We start from the raw sequence: 24,228 nt of genomic DNA on the forward strand, positions 1-24,228 counted from the left end.
AAGTTTTTATATTATCTACAAAGTAAAAGTTTTTTCCCTTAAAAGTTGAACCACTGAGACAGTGATCACTTCATCAAACTTGATTTATAAATAATAATCCGTCAGTTTGACGGTAAGAATTGACTGAAACCTTTGTCAAGTTTAGTAAAAGGGTGTTCCAAATCTTGATTTTTTTTTAAGTGGTAATAGCAGCAAGAATCACTCTTGTTACTTCTTTTGCTAGCTGATGTGTTCATGACTTTCAAGGGCCATTAAAAAATAAATAACTTCCAGTTTTGGTAAGCAGAGCTGGGGTACTTGTGGGACTCTGCAAACAGCATGTGGAATTACAGACAGCCCAAGTTCCTACAGTGCCTCTACTCGGTCCAAGTATCTTCCACTGCAAGTGAACTGTTAGCATTCCTATTGGATGTTACAAGAAATCAACGTTTATCGTTTAAAAACAAAGTAAGTGAACTTCTAGTTTTCTGTGCTTCCAGCTGGTAGAAGCAGGAGAAGGGAGGAGGGGATCTGGCCCTTGGGTTCTTCCAGGGCAACCTTACAGTGGCTGGTGGTGGTGGGCTTGTACTGTAAACAGAACACTGCAGCACGGCCCAGAGTCTGCAGCGTGTGCCTGCCATCTAGCCTTGGCTAGCTAGGAGGAGACTTGAAGCTTAATTCACTGCCCCCCTCCCAATCTGTAACACGTGGGGAGGGCTGGGTGGGCAGACCAGTGGGTAGATAGAAACAAGCCAGTCAGACATGAAACCACTTCAGATAAAACTCCCAGAAGACGTGTTACTCATGGGGTAGGAAAAAAGGCCTTCGCACACCCCCTCCCCAAATATTAGCCAAGCACCAATTAGACTGTCCACACCCACCATGGCAGCCAAGTACTGCAGCACAACCACGGGGCATCTTGCTGTCAGGACAGAGGCTGCAGCTAGCTCTGCACTCGAAACCAGTCCACACAGCACTTGCTCATCACTGGTCTGTTCCAAGCTACAATCAGATTCGGCCATGGTAATAACCCCCTACATGTCCAACGGTCAGGACTCAGGACGGAACCACGGCCCTGTCCAGCCTGTCATAACAAGGAAGGCCAACTGTGCCCTGGGCGTGCATTAGCTACCCAGAATGCTGCTGCTGCTGCTCATCAAGTCAAATCCTGGACACCATCAAAACACACAGACTCGGCTACCGGAAGCCTCAGGCCCTGACACACAACTGATGGTCACAGTCCCTCCTGCACACACTTGCATGGGGCTTGCTAGTTCTCAGGTGTGAGGCTGGAAGCACTGGCCCTACCTGCCATTCGACCTGTGCGAGCAGAATGCTTGGGGTGCCCCGGCGGCCCCTGCACACACATACACGCCTCACCTGAAGGGTGCATCATATAAAGGAAATGCATTGTTGTCGAGACTGGAATGGGCTGTAGTGCACTTTGAGCAAGGGCGGCCTGGGGACCGCCGGGTGGCTGTGTCATTAGCAGCATTGGCGCATGGGCAGTTGGATGAGAAGGAGCCATTCCTGACTACATGAGCCTGAAACAGCTCTTTTACGCATACAGGCAACATCTCTGGCTTAAACAACATGTCAACTGTGTTCCTTTCACTGGGCTGGGAGTCTCAGGGCAGCAGCAGGCCCAGGCCCCCTTTCTTTTCTCTGGGGACACTCCTTAGTTCACCTTTTTGGCCTCTCCTGCAAGACTGGAGGAGCCTAGATAGAACATCAGGGCCCCAATGACTGGGCCATTAACTCTGAGCACAGAACTCATGTGTGGGCCAAGGTTTTCAACAAAAGCAGACCCCTGATCCAAGAGCAGCTTTCTCAACTGAGCAACGGAAGATCGGATGATGCTTCCAAAGCGGGCCTCCATGGGGCCTGAGCAGGTTCTGCAGAGCACATCCCTCGCAAACAGCAAAGCAGGGACTGTCAGCTGTGCCAGTGTGCGGTACTCTGCCCGCTCCTTGTCTGCCCGTCTCCCTCCGCTTGTGGCCTTCTCCCCCAGGCAAGAAGAAACATGGCTTCCTTCACTCTAAAGAACATGCTGACAGGGCAGGAGGAGGAGCAGGCGCAGGGCTCCCGGGAGATGGAAGGAATCCTCTGCAATGACCTGGGCCAGCCCAGTGTGTGTACTGAGGGCCGAGAGTCTGAGTAGGAAAGGCAACTGCAGGCAGCCCACAGCGACACTCATTTTCTGCCTCCCACACTGTGTGCTGCTCTAGACCGGGACAAGCCCTGCACCAAACACTGCTTCTGCTCCCTCAAATTCAAACGGGTCCAGGACCTACTTGGGCTTCCCTAGGCTGACCGTTTTGCTCTTTCTGCACAGCACAAACGTGAGGTTGTAGGGACCTCTCTTTCAGGGAAGCTCATGTACCTACTTAGCCTCCAGCCTCTGCTAGACACCTCCAGGACCCCAGCTGTCATGCAGCTCATTCCACCACACCGTGCTGGTCCACACTGCCGGCTCTCAGAAGCACACCAACTGCAGTGCACTGCCCCACAGAACTACCCTTGGCAGGCGAGGCCGCCGACTCCCCGGAGCTGTGACCCTCCAGTCAAACTGAATCACATCCAGCCTGTCCCTCACCAACACCACGCTGGAGCACTGCCTGGCAGGAAACCTCAGAGTAGGTATGAAAGGAGCAAAGACGTCTGAAAGCCACCTCGCCCTGCCTAGCCCTGGGAGGGCCGCAGGGAAGGCGTCAGAGCCCATCCTGGGCATGGCTCCTTGTCCACCTGAGCCCTCGCCAGCAGCAGGTGCACAGAGCCACCCCTGACGCGGTAGCCACGCCTGCCAGCCCTCAGCAGCTCACACTGCAGGGGAGCTGCCAAGTGCTTCCAGAGCTGCTCTTCAAGAGAAAATGAGAACACCTGGGTGCTTCCAGCTGATTCACTGCACCAGGGGCCATTTGTTTTATCTCTTCTTCTTCTGGATTAGTCACTGGTTCCTGGAAGAGGAGCGTGGCAGTAGCTGTAGTGGGAGTGGCCCTGCAGTGGGACTGTCACACCAAGGCAGCGGTGGGAGCTTTCCAAAGTTGTGAAGGCTGGACTAGGAATGGGAAACTGCCTCGGTGAAGTCTTCCAGACCAGCGTGGTGTCTCCCCTACTACTGGACATGTCCCCTCCCCATGCTAACTTCAGGTTGGGAAGTTGAGCAGCTTTCGGTAAGGAAAATGGCATCCTCTCACTGCAGTCAGTGTTGGTGGGCTATTCTGAGACTACAGGTTAAGACCACACCACCATGACTGGTTTGGGGATCTCCTGAGAAGAGACAAACTGGTTTAGTGTTGATAATCACAGAAAAGACATTTCCTGGGGATCAGTGTTGTGGTGTAGTGTGTAAAGCATCCCATATGATTGATGCCCTGGCTGCTCTACTTCCAATCCAGCTCCCTGTTGATGGCCTGGGGGAAAAGCAGATGTCCTAAGTATTTGGGCCCCTACTGTCCACAATGGGAGACCTTGAAGAAGCTCCTGGCTTTGGCCTGGCCAAGTCCTGGGTGTTGCAGCCAACTGAGGATTGAACCAGCAGATGAAGGATCGATTCTCTCTTTCAAATAAATAATAATAAAAAGTCTGGGGCAGAATGTGGGTGCCTAGAAGATGAATTCAAGATTTTCTCCAAGACCCAGTGTCTAGGAGAACTTGCAGAAAGGAGTAAGTGTCCCTGCCTGGGTCAGAGAGTCAAGGGAAGAGCACTGGGGAAGCCTTTCTCATGTGGAGGGTGGAGTGGCTGGTGCAGTAGCTAAACAAGGGCCTGTGGAGGTTTGCACCCTGGAGGTTAGTCTCTGCTCTGGCCCTGACTTGGTATCTGGACCGTGCCACACTTCTCAGTTTGTTCCCTTACCTGTAAAATGAGCACGTACAGTATATACATCATTGGGTTTTATGTTCAAATGCAAGAAATAGTCTTTGTAAACAAAGTATGGGGTATGGAATATGCACTTTAACACTAAAGCACATTTCTTTATAGTGGTCATCATCAGATCTAAAGACCCAAATCAAATCTTCCTGGCTATACTAGATTTTTTTTTTTTTTTTTTTTTTTTTTTTTTTTTTTTTAGGATTTATTTATTTTTAATGTCAGAGGGAGACTGGTTGACTCCCCAGATGGCCACAACGGCCAGCACTGGTCCAGGCCAGAGTCGGGAGCTTCATCTGGGACTCTCATGTGGTAGCAGGGGTCCAAACACTTGGGCCATCCTCTGCTACTTTTTCCAGGCCATTAGCAGAGAGCTGAATCAGAAGTGGAGCAGCTGGGACATTAACCAGTGCCACAACGCCAGCCCCAGGAGTGATTCTTGACTTTCCAGTATGAATAGCATGAGTACCCCACATCACAGTCTCTTTTAATACAATCTCTGTTTTTAAGTGTTTGAGGAAACAAAGATGAGTGACAAATGCATGCAGTAATGTCTTTTAGTTACTCCACATTATGTATGTGATAAATTCTCTAAAGCAGATGTGTGTAAAGTGGGAGGATAAAATTTTATGGGAATACTGCCACAACTATCCGTTCGCATCTGTGATCACTTTCACACTGCAATTCCAGGCCTGAGTAGGTGCAGCAAAGACCACAGTATGGGCCAAAAAGCTGAAAATCCTATCTGGCTCTTACAGAAAAGTGATTTTCAAGGATAGGGAGAGCTAAATACTCAAAATGACCAAGTATTTTATTTCCTGCTGTGGTTTGAACATGTTTTAGTTCCCAAACTCACATAGGACCTTAAACCCCAAAAGTTATGGTGCTTAGGAGGTAGATCAAGTGGGAGGTCCTTAGGTCATCTCACAGGGAGGTTCTTGCCAGAGGGTTGGCCATGAAAGGCTTACGGGGGTGGGGGAGCACCTGTTCTCTCGCATCATGTGATCCATCCTTCACAAGTGCTCACATTTGCCATCTGCCCCCAACCCGACATCCAGCCAGTGAGGCCACCCAGTCTTGGACTTGAACCTCTGAAACTGCACTGTAAGCTTCTCTTTCCTTTATAAGTAGCTTGTGTTACGTTTTTCGTTACTACCACGAAGACAGGTGTATTTAGTTTTGAAACTAAATACAAAAAATGGCTGTGGTCGTTTTAAATTTATCAGAAGATAGCATGAGTTTAATGATAGCTTGTAAAATGCTCAATTTTTGCTTTTAAGATTTATCCATTTATTTTCAAAGAGTCACAGAGAGAGGAAGAAGCAGAGATCATCCATTTGCGGGTTCACTCCCCAGATGGCCTCAACGGCTGGGGCTGGGCAAAGCTGAAGCCAGGAGCCAAGTGCTTCCTCCAGCCTTCCCATATGTGTGGCAGGGGCCCAAGCACTGGGCCATCCTCTGCTGCTGCTTTCCCAGGTACGTTAGCAGGGAGCTGGATCAGAAGTGGAGCACCCGGGACTTGAACTGGTGCCCATATGGGATGCTGGTGCTACAGATGGCACTTTCCCTGCTATGCCATAGCTCTGGCCCCAAAATGCTGTTTTAATTTTTTAAAGACTTACTTATTTTATTTGAAAGGCAGAGTTACAGAGAGAGGGAAAGACAGAGAGGTCTTCCACCCACTGGTTCACTCCCCAAATGGCCCCAACAGCTGAAGCTGAGCTGATCAGGAGCCAGGAGCTTCCTCCAGATCCCAAACACGGGTGTAGGGGCCCAAAGTCTTGGGCCATCTTCTGCTTTTCCAGGCCATAACAGAGAGCTGGATCAGAAGTGGAGCAGGTAGGTCTCGAACCCGTGCCCATATGGGATGCCAGCACTGCAGGTGGTGGCTTTACCCACTATGCCACAGCACTGGCCCCCAAAATGCTGTTTTAAGAACAGACTTCCTGTGAGGCAAGACAGGCAAACCAGTGAACACTAATCCAAGACTTAAAAGTGAAGAAAGTAAAATGATGAGAGTAACCGGCGCCTGAATTGGGTTGTGAGGAAAACTTCACTTTATGGCACAGAGTCGTATAGTGCACATGTGTGTCTAGATGGCTCCCAGCATGCACTGACTCCTGGTATTAACTTGATCTATTACTTCTGTGTCTCTTCAGTGCTAAATGATTACATGAATTATGTGGCTGCCACTCCTCGGGGTAGTAGCCGAGACTCTTTCCCCTTAACTCCCAGATCAGATGAATAAGCCTTGTGCAGGGTCTCTGCCGCCAGTGTAAACCAAGCTGCTGTCCTCCCCCGTGAGAAGCTCACAGTCTGGCGGAAGTGCGATTAAAACGTGCTGGGTGTTTCGTGTCTGCAGAGGCCAGGATGCCTCCTAGTCTGTTCAGCTGCCTGGCAGCTTCCCTCTAGGTACTTCTGATCTGTGCTGGGAACGCGGGCTCAATTTTTAATAAAGCTATGTCTATACAGTGAGGCTCTACTATGTTAGTTCGTGATGAGAATGTGTCAGGAGCTAGAGTGTCCCTTTGGTCTCACTGGTGTGTGTGCTTTCTGTAGTCTTAACACTTGGGAAGCCTAATTAAAATCAAGAGGCAGGGGCCTCTGGTGCAGAGAGCTAACGCCCCGGCCTGAAGCGCCGGCATCCCACATGGGCGCCGGTTCGAGACCCGGCTGCTCCACTTCCGATCCAGCTCTCTGGATGGTCCAAGAGTTTGGGCTCCTGCACCTGCGTGGGAGACCCGGCAGAAGCTCCTGGCTCCTGGCTTCGGATCTGCGCAGTTCTGGTTGTTGGGGCCAACTGGGGAGTGAACCAGCGGATGGAAGACTCTGTCTCTGCCTCTCCTTCTCTCTCTGTAACTCTGCCTTTCGAATAAATCAGTCTTTTAGGGACGGAGCGTTCGTCGATGTCGGTGCCCTCCCGCTGAGCGCCTGGAAGGGGCGTCCCCATCCAGTTAGCCTCAGCAACTCTTGACTGTGTCACTTGTTCAACTCGATAGCTCCCACAAGTGGCGCGTTCTTTTTTTGGCTGAGGTGGCCACCCTGGTTTCCATCACACTCCAGGCCCTAGGGCCCATTTCTCTCAGGTTGTTCCGCTCTCTGTCGTGCGGGCCTGGAGGGAAAGGGGAGCTGCCAAACTCACGTGTCCCTCAGCGTGCTGGGACTCCTCCCCTGTCCTTGGGCGTGCGGCAGGGGTGTCGGAGGCACGCGCGCTAGGTTACAGCCTGCCCCACCTGTAAAGGAGCAATACAGCCACTCTCGGAGTAAGGCCACGGACACGAGTCTGGGGACCGGGACCCCGCCTGCCACCTCGAGGTTCGCTCAGAGCGCGGGAACTTCCGGCCGGCCCCGGCAGCAAGGCCGGGTGTCGGGGAGCGCACGTCGCCGCGACCCCTGCTGCCCCACCGTGTGCCGCCTCGACGAACGGAAGACGGCGAAAGCTCGGAGCTTAAAATCCCTTGGTTTCGTTCCAAACGCACATTCCCACGAAGCCAAGGATCCTGCAGAACAAGGCGATGAGAAGGGGAGAGCGAGAGCCGAACGCACTCCCCCAGACGAGGCGCGGCTCCGCACCTCCCTTGTGACGTCGAAGCACCCGAACACGGCTGCCCCCCTTGGACGCCATGGCAACGGCGCAGGCTCGGGTCTGGCAAGGGATTCTGGGAGTTGTAGTTTCCCAGTCTGCGAAGGCGGAAGGCCTGCCCGCGAGGCCTGGCGCCCCGGCGGAGGCGGGGCGGGGCGGGGCGGTGGGCGTGGTCCGGGCCGGAGAGCTGGCGGTGGAAGCTACCAGGGCCGGTGGGAGCTCGGAAAGGCCTACTGCCCCAAGAAGTAGGGACGTTTTCCCCAGAAAACGGCGTGATAAACTGGGTCAGGGCAAGACCAGGCATTCTCCTGGGAGACGGCAGGAAGGTGGCAGCCAGTGGCTGGGACCCTTTCTAGCAGAGGAAACGACTCCTCCAAAGCTTGGAAGCATGAGAGAAATTCTGGATGGCCCAGAACGCGAGAGTGAGCGGGGGTGGTAGGCGACTGGTTCAGGATTTGGAACTGGAAAGAAACCAGGTCGTAAAAGGTCTCGAACACCAAACCAAGGAATGTGACCGTTTCCGGAAACATCAGCAGCCCGCACACAGCCCAAGTTGGACGAATGACTCCCTGCTTCCAGCCTACTTCCTCTTCCTGCAACAGCAAGATCACGTGCTGTACATAGCATTGGGCTTGCGCCTTGCCCCAGGGACTGTGGCTCAGGAAGTGATTTTGGAATGATTAGAGTTTTAGAAAAGTAACAATAGGGGGCCGCTGTGGCAAAGCGGGTAAAGCCAGCCGCCTGTGGTGCCAGCATCCCATATGGGCGCTGGTTCTAGTAGTCCCGGCTGTTCCACTTCTGATCCAGCTCTCTGCTATGGCCTGGGAAAGCAGTAGAAGATGGCTCAAGTCCTTGGGCCCTTGTGCCTGCGTGGGAGACCTGGAAGGAGCTCCTGGCTTCAGATCCTCGGCCATCTGGGGACTGAAAAATAAGGAAATAAATCTTTAAAAACAATAAAAAAAAAGTAACAATAGGAAAATGAGTAAGAATGGAGCAAGACCAGGTGCAAAGAGCCATCAGAGTTCAAAGCAAAGTCCTTTGCCCACCTGCACTTCACTCCAAATCTGTTGGCTGAAATCTGGTAACCCTAACTCCATTTCTAATCTAGGTTTGGTTTGACCACTTTTTTAAAAATATTTAAGATTTATTTATTTATTTGAAAGTCAGAATTACACAGAAAGAGAAGGAGAGGCAGAGAGAGAGAGATCTTCCATCCGCTGGTTTACTCCCCAGTTGTCTGCAATGACCAGAGCTGCACCAATCCAAAGCCAGGAGCCAGGAGCTTCTTCCAGGTCTTCAGCGCAGGTGCAGAGGCCCAAGCACTTGGGCCATCTTCTACTGCTATCCCAGGCTATAGCAGAGAGCTGGAGCAGAGGTAGAGCAGCCAGGTCCCAAACCGGTGCCCTTATGGGATGCTGGCACTGGAGGCAGCAGCTTTACCTGCTATGCTACAGTGCTGGCCCCTAAAGATTTATTTCTTTGAGAGTTAGAGTTACAGAGAGAGGGGGAGAGACAGACCTTCCATTGGCTGATTCACTCCAAAAATGGCCAGAAGCCAGGAGCTTAAAACTCCCTTGGGTCTCACGTGGGTGCAGGGGCCCAAGCCCTCAGGTCATCCTCTGTTGCTTTCCCAGGCTGGATCAGAAGAGTGTCTGGGACTTAAACCAGTGCTCATATGGGATGGTGGCATTGCAGGAGATGGCTTAACCTGCTGTGCCACACCTCCAGCCCTGACCAGCACTTTTTAAGAAAAAAATAAGTTGCCATATATTTTAAAGTGTGAGGTTTCATGTTCAAGCAGCGACAGATTTCTAGCTTCTCTTGAAAAACCTGAGGGTTTGACAACTTGCGGTCCTGATTCTCTCATAACAATAAGATGGAACTGAGTAGCTGCACCTTTACCAAAACATACGGCCTCCAGTTTTCAAGTTTTCCAGCACGCCTACCATCTCTCAAACTGAAGTCCCGTGTCACTGGCCACTTAGCATGTTTTTGTTGTCATTGCCTCAGAGTGAGCATTACTGGCCCTGGAGGCATCTGAGTTGCACGTCTTTGTACTAATGCGGCGTGGTATTTCTGAGGAACATTCATTATCAGGAGATTTGGACTAGAGGGTCACTAATCATGCAAGATTGAATGAATTGGGGAGCCGGGAGACAGGAAGAAATAAAATGGAAACTTGGTGAAGGACTATTTGACTGAACCAGGGCCATAATTAAACAGTGGATGAAAGAAGAGGAAAATGCAAACTCTAACCCCAGGATTGCCTGCCTGCCTGCCTGCCTGCCTGGGAAGATGACACCACTAACAAGGAAGGGAGGGATTGGAAAGGATGGTCATTGGTACCTTGCCTCGAATACTTGGTGATCAAGGGCCAGGAGTTACCAATTACATTACTCCCCAGTGTAGACATACACTAGATGCTCAGGAAAGTCTAGTTGAATTGAAACTCAGATTTCGGGTGAAGTGCATGGCTGATGGGGCAGGGCCGAGGAAGAATCTGAGTGCTAGAATGAAACCAGTAAGTTGTAGGGCCTTCAGAATCTCTCCAGAGTGGGTGATCAGCCGACCCATTTGGGGGAAACCCCATACAAAGACATGGAGCAGAGCCAGAGCTTGGCACACAAAAATAGGGTTGGGGGTGGTGATGGTGTCATTCCAGGGGACGGAATTAAACGGCAAGGAGACTGGACTCCCAAGACACTTCCTGGAATATGCTGGAACAGCAAGTTCTTGGTTGGATCATCAGGCAGGGGATTCTGTACAATGAGGTTAGGAAGAGAGGAAAGCTAAACTTCTCAAAGGTTTTGGATAGTTCACTATTTAAAGAGGGAAAAGTTCAGTGCAAACCTCCAATGTTTATTCACAAGTTATCTGCAGTAATGTCACGCATTTTATAATTGCTTACACAATGAACACTGAAATTCTAAAAGATTAAATATAAATGTTCTAGCATTTTCTTTGCATACGCACAATGCATCCTATCTCACACACTGTGTTACCCCTCCCTGCCCCACACCACTTAGGAGGCTCAGATGTAGTCAAAGGGAGTCACCGAAGGTTCTGGAACACAGGGGCCAAACTTGAAAAGCTGAGACATCAAAGAGCTGCAAGGCCTTAGTCTTTGCAGTGTGCAAGCCAGGGCCTCAGCGCTTTCCACAAAACCCCCTTAATCCCTTTACTGTAGGTAATGTTGCTGTTCTGACTGATGAGGAAACAGGCACTTCCCCAGAATCTGGCCCCACGTGCTTTGCATTCACAGCCCTTGGGCTGAAGCACCCCTTGGGGTGGCCGGAATCAGTGGTCTTTCTCTCGTGTGACGCTGCCTAAGTCGCTGACCATCACAGATGTCGAATAACAGCTCCAGGCACAATGCTAGGAAGGTGGCAGCAAGAACTCCCTAGCGGACTTCCCTAAAAGCTGCCTCACGGGAGGCTGGGGTGGGGAGGTGCGCAGGTCAGTTTTACCACTCCAGGTCGGCCCAGGGCACGCCTGGCCGGGTGCGCAGGCGCAGCTGGCGGTGCTTGGTTTCTATGGTTTCCGGGTCTGGGCGGCGGCGGAGAGACCGGCTCCGGGCGTCGCGCTGGAAACGTCGTGCTGCGGCTTCCTTTGCGGCAGGCGCCGGCGTCGCTCGGCGGTCGTCCTGAAGCTTCGGTCTGCGAAGAGACAAGGGCATTGCAGCGGCGACGGCACGGTAGGCCCTGCTCGTGTCCGCGCGGCTCCTAGCCATGGCGTTTTCTTCTGATGTCTCTAACGCACCTCCTCTTGGTTGGCTGGGCGCCCCGTCCTCCCAGGGCCGAAGTCTCGGGGTGTCGTCTGCTTTCCTAGGCCCCTTCGCCCGCACAGCCGGGGTCCCCGAAGCCTGGAGGCCGCCTGGCCTCCGCTCTCTTTGCAGGCTCGCTCGGCTTTCTGCGGGGCTGATGTGCTTTGGCCTTGCGTTTCATGCAATAGAGGCCCCGCCCGCCTCTGTAGCTCGCTTCGTTCTTGCCGGGACCTGGGGTCCCCCAAAACACGCCCGCACCTCCTCCGGCAGGAACTCGCGCCCACCTGGCTTCACTTGGCGGGCTCTCGAGCCCGTCTTAAAGGCATGTTCGGGTCCGCGGGGCAGAGGCGATGCTTCTTCCTGCCAGCTGCCCGCTCGTGGTCCTCTAGAGCGCTCCCCTTTCCCAGGGTGTGTGTCCGGGGCTCACGTCGGAGCAGCTGCCTTCGCGCAGTAGATACCAGGTGTACCCTACACAGTGATCCTGCTGTTTTCCGGTCGTCTTATGCAAACAGCTCCCATTGTTGTAGTCTCTTTTTTTAATTTAACATCATTATGCATTTGCCTGTATATGGCATTCTTCCCCCTGCGTCCGTCGTCCTGTTCTACTCCGAGGTCACCGGCACTGACTTCCCCGTAGAGACTCAGCGCTCGCAGTTACTGAGCGCCCGCTTAGTTTCCGCCCTCAACGCACTCACTTCCCATGGGCGAGACATACAAGAAAGTGGTCGTCTTACAGAGTGCTGCCGTGGGAGGTGAGGGTGCTGGAGGAACCCCGGAAGGGCTTCTTAGCGCTGCCGCCCAAGTTGATTTGGAAGGAATGAGTAGAAATATGCAAGGAGATGTTTTGTGCCTAGGTTTTGTTCTTTTGGTTATTTTTTTCAGACCTATTTCAAAGAATTGGACTTCTTTAGCCAGACCTTTTTTTGACTTTTGACAAAAATTGGGTGATGAGTTTCCATGCGTTGTGTAGTTCTGGTTGTTTTCCTTGAGATTTGTGAAAACAGAAAAGTTGCTCATCAAGCTTGAATTGGAAGAACCTGACTAACGAAACGGTTTGCGAAGAAATCAGGCAGATAGTAGGAAACAGCTTTGTAGAGGGCCATTTGTCACTGTTTTCTGCGAGATTTCTCATTTGATTGTACTCTTGTGGTATTGGTATTTATCATTCTTTTTTTAACCTTCCGGTACAGCCATGCCTTTCTTTGATGTGCAGAAAAGGCTAGGCCTTAATTTAGATCAAGGATTGACAATCCAAAGTGCTGAGCAGCCCTTCAAGATCCCTACTCGATGCCATGCTTTTGAGAAAGAGTGGATAGAATGTGCACATGGAATCGGTGCTGTCCGGGCACAGAAAGAATGCAAGATAGAATTAGATGACTTCAAAGAATGTATGCTTCGGCAGAAAACGGTAAGGAAATGATGTTTGTGGGAGCTGAACACCTTGTTTCTTTGGGGCTACTCCTCATGTGTTTTTCATCTATTACTGTCCTTCGTCTGTGGATTGGCAAAACTCCGGGGCTGAAACAGGAACCGTGACAAAGAAGTTGGGTGCCTTTAGATGTGAGGCGGGCCCATTGTTCTTTCTCATCTTTTCCTTCATTTTTGTTAGTATCGTACCCTGCTGCAGCCAACACGTGTGTGTATGTGTGCCATTTTGATTTTTTTTCCAGTAGGCTATAAAATAGCAAAAATGTCAACCAGCTTAGAATGTTTGTCTTAAATCATCGGGTGAAAAATTTAAAATTCATTGAGCTGTCATTGGAGAAGAGGTTAAGCCTGCAGGTTGATTTCATTGACCATGAAGTAGCCATCTCTGGATTCATTTCTACTCTAAGATGGAGGTGTTAATGAGGCTGCTGTAGGTGAGCCCGACCAGAGATGTCAGAAAGGGGTGGGAGAGGATGGCAGCAGCATGGTGTCCACTTCAGCTGTTGGAAGAGGTGTGTACTGTAGAGGGCCCTGTTCACAGAGAAAGAAGCAGAGAGAGAGAGGTCTTCCATCTACTGGTTCACTCCCCAATTGGCTGCAACAGCTGGAGCTGCACCGATCTGAAGCCAGAAGCTGGGAGCTTCCTCCGGATCTTCCCACACGTATGCAGGGGCCCAAGGACTGGGGCCATCTTCTGCTTTCCCAGGCCATAGCAGAGAGCTGGATTGGAAGTGAAGCATCCCATATGGGATGCCGGTACTGCACATGCTGGAAATGTTTTGTCACTCCTAACTTCTTGTAGTTGAAGGAGACAATTTAGATTTTCAGTTAAAGTTATCTGGATCAAAAGGTTTTTTTTTTTTTTTTTTTTAAATTTTTTTAAGGATTTATTTATTTATTTGAAAGGCAGTGTTAGGGAGGGAGGGAGAGACAGACAGATCTTCCATCTGTTGGTTCACTCCCCAAATGGCTGCAACAGCCGGAACTGGGCCAATCAGAAGCCAGGAACCAAGAGCTTCATCCGGGTCTCCTTTGTTGGTGCCGGAGCCCAAGCACTTGGGCCATGTTCTGTTCTTTCCCAGGCACACTAGCAGGGAGCTGGTTTGGAAGAGGAGCAACTGGGACTAGAACCGGTGCCCATATGGGATGCTGGCGCCACAGGTGGAGGATTAACCAAGTGAGCCACGGTGGCGGCCCCAATCAGAAGTTTTAAAGATAACATTTAATATCTGTTGTTGGTGTTCAGATATTAAGTAGTAGTTTTGTATTGGTTTGTGCAGAAATGTTGATTAGTAATATTTTTGTGTCACTGAGGGACAGTGGGTGGGTTATACCTGGCACCTTCCAGCCATTTAGTTCACATGTCTTTTTTTTTTTTTTTTTAAGATTTGTTTATTTATTTGAAAGTGTGACAGAAAGAAAGAGACAGAGAGGTTGACCTTCAATCCCCTGGTTCACTCCCACAACAGCCAGGCTGGGCCAGGCCAGAGCCAGGAGCTTCATCCGGGTCTCCCATGTGGGTGTATAACCCAAGCTCTTGGACCATCTTCTGCTGCTTTCCCGTGTACTTTTTCAGGGAGCTGGATTAGGAGTGGAGTATCTGGGATTCTAACTGGCACCCATGTGGGATGCCAGTGCTACAGGTGATGGCTTAACATACTGCACCACGACACCAGCCCCTACAACATGTCTTAGCTTCTTTCTTCTGGTCCCCGGTTATGTATTGCTCAGATCATGATTATATATAATCTTCAACACTTTACACCCAGGGTAGGCCATGTAGTGAGGGGGAAAGAACACTGGACTGAGAAATAGGAGAGCCAGGTTCTCATACTGCTTCTACCACCACGAGTTTGGTGTCTGGCCAAGTCACACCCTTTCTTGGTCTTGGTTTCCTTACCTGGAAAAATTAAAGAGTTGATTTTTCATTTTGTTTTGTTTTTTAAGATTTTTTTTTTTTTTTTGAGAGAGTTAGAAGGAAAGACAGAGAAAAAAAGAAAAAGAGAGATCAATCTTCTATCTGCTGGTTCGCTCCTCAGATAGCTACAACAGCCAGGGATTGGGCCAGGCTGATGCCAGGAGCCCAGAACTTCATCCAGGTCTCCCATGTGGATAGCAGAGGCCCAGGTACTTGAGCCGTTTTCTGCTGCTTTCCCAGGCACATTAACAGGGAGAGAGATCAGCGGCAGAGCAGCTGGAACTCAAACCAGTGCTCCGATGTAGGATGCCAGCATCACAGGTAGCAGCTTATCTCGCTACACCACAATGGCAGCCCCTTAATGGGTGGCTTTAAAGTCACCTCCCAACTCTGAATTTATGAATAGACAAGTTACTATTATTTTTTTAAAGATTTTTAAAAATTTATTTAAAAGGCAAAGGTACAGAGAAAGGAGAGAGAAATCTTCCATCCATTGATTCACTCCCCAGATGGCCAAAACAGCCAGGAGCTTCATGTGGATTTCCCTCGTGGGTGCAGGTGCCTTCTTCCACTGCTTTCCCAAGCACATTAGCAGGGAATGGGATCAGAAGTGGAGCAGCAGAACTCCAATGGGTGCCCGTAATGGGTGGCTTGATAAGTTACTATTTTGAAAGTCATTCTAAATGACTTAGCTGCTTCCCTTTACCAGGTAAAGAAACTAGTGAATTAGTATCAAGCACTGTTCTAAATGCTTAGCATGCAATAATGCATTTATTTCTCTTAACATTCCTGTGCTATGAGTCACTGTTTTCCCCACAGTAAGAATTGAGGACAGTGCCTAAACTCTTAAAGCAGTGGGACTGGGAGTTGAGCTTGGCAAGGGTCGCAGCAGAGCCTGTGCTCTCAGCCACACTAAGTGGTTATTGCCTCTAGCTCGGAGAAAGATCAGACATACAGGCCAGCGCCGCGGCTCACTAGGCTAATCCTCCACCTTGCGGCGCTGGCACACTGGGTTCTAGTCCCGGTCGGGGCGCCGGATTCTATCCTGGTTGCCCCTCTTCCAGGCCAGCTCTCTGCTGTGGCCCGGGAAGGCAGAGAAGGATGGCCCAAGTGCTTGGACCCTGCACCCACATGGGAGACCAGGAGAAGCACCTGGCTCCTGCCTTCGGATCAGCACGGTGGCCATTGGAGGGTGAACCAATGGCAAAAGGAAGACCTTTCTCTCTGTCTCTCTCTCTCTCTCTATCCACTCTGCCTGTCAAATAAGTAAATAAATAAATAAATAACGATCAGACATCCAGGCAGTATCTTAGCTGACAGTGACTCACTCTTTTGAGAGTCTCTTTAATGGAGAAATGATAAGAATGTAGTCTTTTTAAAGTGGTTCTAATGTTTGTATCAGTATCTAGGATACTTAGTATTTTTTACTAAAGTCATAGTTAGACTACTTCTTTAGGTTAATGAGATGTTTAACTGAATATACTACCTTTCAATGCATTTGGAGAAAGTCATTCATTTTAAAAATACTCGTTGGAGGGGCTGGCACTGTGGCGTAGCAGGTAAAGCCACCACCTGCAGGGCCAGCGTCCCATATGGGCACTGGTTCGCGTCCCAGCTGCTCTGCTTCCGATTGGCTCTCTGCTGTGGCCTGGGAAAGCAGTAGAAGATGGCCCAAGTCCTTGGCCTCTACACCCATGTGGGAGACCCTGAAGAAGCTCCAGGCTCCTGGCTTTGAATCGGCCCAGCTGTGGCCATTGTGGCCATCTGGGGGAGTGAATCAGCAGATGGAAGACCCCTCTCTCTCTCTCTCTCTCTCTCTCTGCCTCTACCTCTCTGTAAGTAAATTTAAAAAAAAAAATAATAACTTGTTGGAGCATCTGTGGTGTCAGGTACTATTTGAAGGCCCTAGGAATATAGAAGTAAGCAAAATAGCAAAAGCCCTTGACTTCATAGATGTTATATTCTTGTGGGAGGAAGTATAGAAAATAAACAAGTAAAATGTAGTGTCACAAGCCACGATAAATGCAAGAGGAAAAATGAATGGGATAAAAAGTGTTATGGCGGGCCGGCGCTGCGGCTCACTAGGCTGATCCTCCACCTGCAGTGTGGGTACACAGGGTTCTAGTCCCGGTCGGGGCACCGGATTCTGTCCTGGTTGCCCCTCTTCCAGGCCAGCTCTCTGCTGTGGCCCGGGAAGGCAGTGGAGGATGGCCCAAGTCCTTGGGCCCTGCACCCACATGGGAGACCAGGAGAAGCACCTGGCTCCTGCCTTTGGATCAGCGCAGTGCGCCATCCTCAGCAGTCATTGGGGGGTGAACCAAAGGCAAAGGAAGACCTTTATCTCTGTCTCTCTCTCTCACTGTCCACTCTGCCTGTCATCAAAAAAAAAAAGTGTTATGGCTTGGAGCTAAGTGGATGCTACTTTGAATAAATAAGGTTGTCAGGAAGACGTCTGAGGAGACTTCATGTAAGCGAGCCACATGGATGTGAAAGAATGTTCCAGGCGGCGGGCAGCAGGTGTCCAGGGTCCTGAGCTGGAAGGGAGGGAGCCAGGGGAACAGTATTCAGAAATTAAGTCACGCGGTTCACCCTGTAAGTCATTGGAAGGATTTGTCTTTTTCTTTCAGTGTGATGAGAAGCGTTGCAGGGTTTTGGAAAGAGGAATAATGCCATGGGATTAGTCAGTACGTTTTCCACATCACAGGGTCCAGGGGGCCGGTTCATTGGTGTGGCATTGACAGTCTTGTTTAGCATGGCTTTGATGCATTGGGAAGCAACGAAAGCCTGTCTGAGAAGAAGTGACAGAACTCAGGGCTCAATGGTGACTGGTGGCTGAGCACATACCAGGCCTTCAGTGTAGTGAAGAGAGACCTCATGTTGGCTATTCCTGCTTCACTCGTTCCCGTTTAGTAATCGGCAACAGCAGCGCCACTTTCACTTAGATGAGGAATACGTAACCTGTGGGATCGTAACTTTTACTGTCTCCAAAGATTTTAGTATGTGCACGTGTACTTCATAAAGATTCTTGTAAATGCAGTCATACTTAGGTGTCCACAGAGGACTGGTTCCAGGACCCCACCCCCAGGACACGAAAAACCACAGCTGTTCTGTCCCCTTATATTCAATGGTCTGGTATTTGCGTACAGTCTACACACATCCTCCTGTGAACTTTAAGTCATCTCTAGATTACTTATGATACCTAATTAGATGCAAGTACTAGATAAATAGGTGTCATAGTGTAATGCTTAGGGAGCACTGGCCAGGAAGGACAGTCTATACACGTTTAGTACACACACAGATTTCCTCTAAGTATTTTTGATCCCTTGGTTGGTTGACTCCATGAATGCAGAACTCAGGGATCCGTAGTCCTAAATATTAGGAATCTTTATTTCTTAGGGTGCAAGGAGGTGTTACTGCCATGTGTGCTAGAAGTGTATTTGTTTTATTTTATTTTTTTAAAGATTTATTTATTTATTTGAAAGGCAGAGTTACAGAGAGGCAGAGAGAGAGAGAGAGAAGTCTTCCATCTGCTGGTTCATTCCCCAATTGGCCACAATGGCCAGAGCTGGGCCGATTTGAAGCCCGGGGCCAGGAGCTTCCTCCAGGTCTCCTATGCTGGGCAGGGACCCAAGGAGTTGGGCCATCTTCTACTGCTTTCCCAGGCCATAGCAGGGAGCAGCCAAGCCTAGAACCGGCACCCATGTTAGATGTTGGCAGTACAGGTGGTATCTTTACTACGCCATGGTGCTGGCCCCAGAAATGTATTTGTTAAAAAGTCTGGGAAGCTATTTCAAGTGAGTTCTTCAAAGATGGACCTCAGGGGCTGACGTAGTGGGTTAAAGCCTGGACTTGCAGCATCAGCATCCTATATGGTCACAAGTTCAAGTCTTGGCTGCTCCACTTCCAGTTCAGCTCCCTGCTAATGCGCCTGGGAAAGCAGCAGAGGATGGCCCAAGTCCTTGAGTCCCTGCTGCCACCTGGGAGACCAGAAAGAGGGTCCTGGCTTCAGATCAGCTCAGCTCTGGCCATTGTGGCCATTTTGGGTGTGAACCAGTGGATGGAAGACCTTTCTGTCTCTGTCTCTCTCTGTAACTCTGTCTTTGAAAAAAAAAACAAAAACAAAAAAACAGATGGAATGCAGTTTAGAGGCCCTCCAGAATGAGAAACTAACCACCCATGGTTTAAATTGAAACTCAAACCCAGCCCTCACTTTCTGGTGCATTTCTCCCCCTAGTTGAAATCTTTTTTCCTTTGACAGATGAAACGTGTGAGTGCCATCAAGAAGCAGCGGGATAAGCTGATAAAGGAAGGGAAGTACACCCCGCCCCCCCACCACCTGGGCCAGGGGGAGCCTCGGCCCTGAGCAGAGGGGCTGCTGATGGCTGCAGACTGACTGTCCTGTTCTCTGTTCTCCGCTGCAAAGATTGTTTACTGAAAACCTCTTTGTCACAGTTGTAAAAATAAAGGATTGCACCATCCTGGTTCTGTTTTCTCTTGGATCGTACCTTAATGAAATTGCAACTTAACTTTTTTAAGTTTGAAAAATTGCCTTTACTTGTGCCTAAAAAGAAATCAACATCTGGAGAATGGTAACTAATGTTTTATGAACACTTGCTGTGTATGAGGGACTCTGAATGTCAGCTCATTTAAGAAGTTGCAGTGCAATGTGCCTGAGAAGGCAGCAGATGATGGCCCGAGTACTTGGTCTCTTACCACCCATATGGGAGACCAGGAACGAGCTCCTGGCTTCGGCCTGGCCCAGACCTGGCTGTCATAGCTATTTGCAGAGTGAACCAGCAGGTGGAAGACCTCTTTTTGTCTTGCTCTGCCTTTCAAGTAAAGAAAAAAATTTTTTGTAGAAAACGGTGCAATGGGGGTTAGGCATTGTGGTGAAGTAGGTAAGCTGCTGCTTATGATACCTGCTTTCCATATTTGAGTGCTTGGTTCAAGTTCCCAGATACTCTGCTTCCAATCCAGCTTCCTGTTAATGTGCCTGGGAGGCAGCCAATGATGGCCTAAGTACTTGAGTTCTTTTTTTTTTTTTTTTTTTTTTTTACAGGCAGAGTTAGCGAGAGAGAGAGACAGAGAGGTCTTCCTTCTGTTGGTTCACCCCCCAGATGGCTGCCACAGCTGGTGTGCAGCGCTGATCCGAAGGCAGGAGCCAGGTGCTTCTCCTGGTCTCCCAGGCGGGTGCAGGGGCCCATCCTCCACTGCCTTCCTGGGCCACAGCAGAGAGCTGGACTGGAAGAGGAGCAACTGGGACAGAATCCGGCGCCCCAACCTGGACTAGAACTCTGAGTGCCGGCCAGTACTTGAGTTCTTTACCACCCACAAGAGAAACCCAGGTAGAGTTCCTGCTTCCTGGTTTTAGCCTGGCCCAACCCTGGCTATTACAGCGTTGAGGAATGAACCACCAGATAAAAGATCTGTCACTCTGCCTTTTGAATAAGTAAAAATAGAGAAATTTTTAAAACAAAGGTGTGGTGTTCTTAGTACTTTCAATCTAAAAAGGAGGTAGTGGCTGTGTGTTATAGGCCTAAGGGTGAGGAAAGGTAACAAGAAAAGGCCAAATTTAGATATTTAATTTTTTGTTTGTTTGTTTGTTTTTTACAGAGTTATAGAGAGAGGAAAAGGTCTTCCTTTGGTTGGTTCACTCCCCAAATGGCCGCTACGGCCGGCACTGCGCTAATCCGAAGCCAGGAGCCAGGTGCTTCTTCCTGGTCTCCCATGCGAGTGCAGGGGCCCAAGCATTTGGGCCATCCTCCACTGCCCTCCTGGGCCATAGCAGAGAGCTGGACTGGAAGAAGAGCAACCAAGACTTGAACCTGGCACCCATATGGGATGCTGGCGCCGCAGGCAGAGGATTAACCAAGTGAACCACGGCGCCAGCCACCCTAGATATTTACTTTTTTGTTTTTAAAGATTTTTATTTATTTTTTACTTGAGAGAGTTACACAGAGAGAAGAAAGGCAGAGAGAGAGGTCTTCCATCCGATGGTTCGTTCCCCAATTGGCCACAACGGCCAGAACTGCGCCGATCTGAAGCCAGGAGCCATGAGCTTCTTCCAGGTCTCCCACGCAGGTGCAGGGGTCTAAGTACCTGGGCCATCTTCTGCTTTCCCAGGCCACAGCAGAGAGCTGGAACAGAAGTGGAGCAGCTGGGACTATGTGGGATGCCGGTGCTTCAGGCCAGGGCGTTAACCCGCTGCGCCCCAGTGCCGGCCCTGTAGATATTTAATTTTGAGGAAGCAATACCATTGTTTTAATCAGTAGTATTAGTACTTTAATATGCTTAGATTTTTTTTTTTTTTTTGCTGACACTTTGTCAAAAATTTTTTTTGTTAAGATTTATTTATTTGAAAGGCAGAGTGATGGAAAGACAAAGAGAGATCTTCCAATATGGTGTTACAAGCAGTGGCTCAACTCACTGCACCACAATGCCAACCCTACTCAAAAAAATATTTTTTTTTTAAGGATTGATATATTTATTTGAAAGGCAGAAAGAGGTTTTCCATTCACTGGTTCACTCCCCAAATGGCTGCAACAGCCAGAGCTAGGCCAATCTGAAGCCAGGAGCTTGGAGCTTCTTTCAGGTCTCCCACATATATGCAGGGGCCCAAGCTCTTGGGCCATTTTCTACTTTCCCAGGCCATAGCAGAGAGCTGGATTGGAAGTGGAAAAGCCAAGACAAACTGGTGCCCATATGGGATGCCGGCACTGCAAGCGATGGCTTTACCCACTACACCACAGAGCTGGCCCCTGTAATTGTAATTTTGTACCTGCTGACCAACCTTTCCCTATCGTCCTTTCCCTTCAACCCTTCCCAGCCTATGGGACCACTGTTATGTGTTCATGAGATCAGCTTTTTTAGCTTCTACCTAGAACTCCTTGTCCTTCTGCGCCTCACTTGTCTCAATATTATCTCCAGGCTTAACCATGTGGCTGCAGATGACAGAATTTTATTCTCTTCTATTTCTTTTAGAAAGATACTGTTCTTTTTTCAGATTTTTATTGGAAAGGCAGAGAAAAGAGAGGAATCAAACTGAGGTGCTTGGGGTGAGCATTTTAGCACAGCAGATTAAGCCCTGATTGTGACATATTCCATATCAGTGTGAGTTCCAGTTCCAACTGCTCCATTTCCTACCCACCTTCCTGCTAATATACCTGGGAAAGCCGTAGAAGATGGCCTAAGTACTTGGGCTCCTGCCATCCACATGGGAGACCCAGATTGATCTCCTGCCTCCTGGCTTTGGCCTGACCCAGCCCCAACCTTTGCAGCCATTGGGGAATGAACTAATGCATGGGAGGTCCTTCTGTCTGCCTCTCCCCCTCTTTCTCTAACTCTGCCTTTCAAATAAGTAAATCTTAAAAAAAAAAAAAAAGTCAGATTTTGATAGGGATTGCATTAAGTCTGCGGGTTGGTTTGGTTGGTATTGACATCTTCATATTAACAATTCTGATCCATTAACATGAGATATCTTTCGTTTGTTTCCCTTAATTTCTTTCATAAATGTTTCATACTTTCATTAGTACTTTTTCCTTCTTGATGGTATTATAAGTGGAATTGTCTTCTTAACTTCATCTTCCAGCTGTTCACACTAGCCCTGCAGTGTTTTGAGTCATAAATAGCACCTGTGAGGTGTGAATGCATAGTTGTCCTCAAAAGGGAGTGTGCACTGTGTGTGGTGTCAAAAGTGGAACGATGGGATTTAGCATTTGATCAGGGCCCTGCCAACTCCTTGAATTACGGGGGAAATCTTTACCAGCATTTCTTAACCTACTTATTAATCACTGATCAGTCACAGTGGGAAGCAAATTGCAGTCTTTCCAGCAATATCCCATGCTGTGATCCTGTGTTGGGTTTTACTGTGTTCTGTACCCACAAGCTTTTCCAAAATGACATGCAGGGAGTACTCATTTTTGTAAAATCAGCCCAACTGGAAGTGTCAGAAAAGCAGACTGTAAATCAAGTCAAAGTAGGTACATGCCTTTTCACACAAAGATACCTTTTAGTCCTGAGCCTTGGCTGTAGAATGAAGGGAAAGCAAATCCCATTAGATTGTATTTACCTAGAGGTAAAATATGAGTGAAAGGGAACACTTAATTGTATTTGTTGGAAAGCATTACCTCGATGCCTTTATATCTGATACCCATAAACAGCTCTGAGACAAGCATGCCTGCCTCTTGTCTTTGTATATCTGGCAAATTCTGTGCCTTAACTTTTTTTTTTTTTTTTTTTTAAGAAAGTAGGACAGAAATGTGAGCTGGTAACAAGACTAGATCTACAGGTTCACCTCCCCAGCACTTCTGTTCTTTAAGCAGTGTGAACAAGAACAAGCAGAATGCAGATTTGTTGTTTTCATTTGAGACAAAGACGAGAGATCCCATCTGCTGGTTTACTCCACAGATGCCTGCAATGGCTGGGCTGTGCTGGGATGGGACTGGAACCATGAACAGGTCTCCCTCTTGAGTGGCAGGAACTCAGTTAATTACTTGAGCCATCACTGCTGCCTCCCAGGATAGGAAGCATGTGGGATGTTGGTATCCTAATCTCTGGGTTGAACACCTGCCCCCAAGACTGTATTTTCAAGTTACAACTTCAGTCCTTAAAAATTATTTATTTGAAAGACAGATAAGCAGGTCTTCAATCTACTGGTTCACTCCCCAAATGGCTGCAAAGGCCAGGTGAAAGCCAGGAGCCTGGGAACTCCATCTAGTTCTCCCACATGAATGGCAGGGCCCAAGCATATGGGCCGTCTTGCTGCTTTTCCAGGTTCAGAAGTGAATCAGCAGGGACATGAACCAGAGCTTATAAGGGATGCTGGTATTAGGTGATGGCCCAACACGCTGTGTCACAACACCCACATCAAGACTATTATCTTTTTTAAAAGATTTATTTGAGAGAGAGGCAGAAAGAGAGATCATCTGCTGACTGACTCCCCAAAAGGCAGCAACGGCCAGGTCTGGGCCTCTGGGCCGGGCTGGAGCTAGGATGCAGGCACTTCATCCTTGTCTCCCATGCGGGTGGCAGGGGCCCAAGCACTTGGGCCATCTTTTGCTGCTTTCCCAGGCCATAGCAGAGAGCTGGATCAGAAGTGGAGCAGCTGGGGCTCAAACCAGATCCTATATGGGATGCCAGTATTACAGGCTTTATGCACTGCAGCTTTACCCACTGTGCCACAGCGTTGGCCCCAAGACTGTGTCTTTTTGAGCAGTCGGTTGGTACAGGATAGAACTTAGTTTAGGACAGAAGGGGAGGAAGCTATGAAGTCCTTTACAATTGATGATTTAAAACTCTGAGAGGACAGGTTCCTTGCCTGCTCAAAACAGCATAGCTTCTTGCCTTTGCACAAATGAGAACCCAACCCATTTGGCCTGTGTGTGTGTTATGATTTTATTTATTTATTGCAAAGTCAGAGTTAGAGGGAGAGACACAGAGAGATCTTCCATCTACTGGTTCACATCCCCAGATGGTCACCAGGAGCTTCATCCAGGTCTCCCGCATTGTGGGGGCGGAGGTCTGAGCACTTGGGCCATCTGCTGCTGCTTTCCCAGGCACATTGCAGGGAGCTGGATTGGAAGAGAAGCAGCTGGGACCCACACCAACACCCATATGGGATGCTTCTGTTGCAGGCGGTGGCTTTACCTGCTTTGCCACAGCCTTGCCCCATGGCCAGTGCTTTTTAA

At 49.2% G+C, this 24,228-nt stretch overlaps 1 protein-coding gene across 1 annotated transcript; it reads left to right on the forward strand.

The window, feature by feature from the left end:
* Positions 1-11,017: 11,017 nt before the first annotated feature.
* NDUFS5 (NADH:ubiquinone oxidoreductase subunit S5) lies at positions 11,018-19,020 on the forward strand. The gene is made up of 3 exons (XM_062191020.1): positions 11,018-11,127; positions 12,387-12,604; positions 18,801-19,020. Exons 2-3 carry the CDS (start codon positions 12,389-12,391, stop codon positions 18,903-18,905), a joined length of 321 nt encoding a protein of 106 aa, XP_062047004.1. The 5' UTR covers positions 11,018-11,127; positions 12,387-12,388; the 3' UTR covers positions 18,906-19,020.
* The last annotated feature ends 5,208 nt before the right edge of the window (positions 19,021-24,228 follow it).

Source organism: Lepus europaeus, chromosome 5, assembly GCF_033115175.1.
Source record: "Lepus europaeus isolate LE1 chromosome 5, mLepTim1.pri, whole genome shotgun sequence".
NCBI classification, from domain to species: Eukaryota; Metazoa; Chordata; class Mammalia; order Lagomorpha; family Leporidae; genus Lepus; species Lepus europaeus.

Excerpts from the sequence above, each read along its gene's own strand:
- NDUFS5 (XM_062191020.1), top strand. The coding sequence starts at position 12,389 with ATGCCTTTCTTTGATGTGCAGAAAAGGCTAGGCCTTAATTTAGATCAA. Across the intron at positions 12,605-18,800 it reads GTATGCTTCGGCAGAAAACG|ATGAAACGTGTGAGTGCCAT; the intron begins GTAAGGAAATGA and ends TTCCTTTGACAG.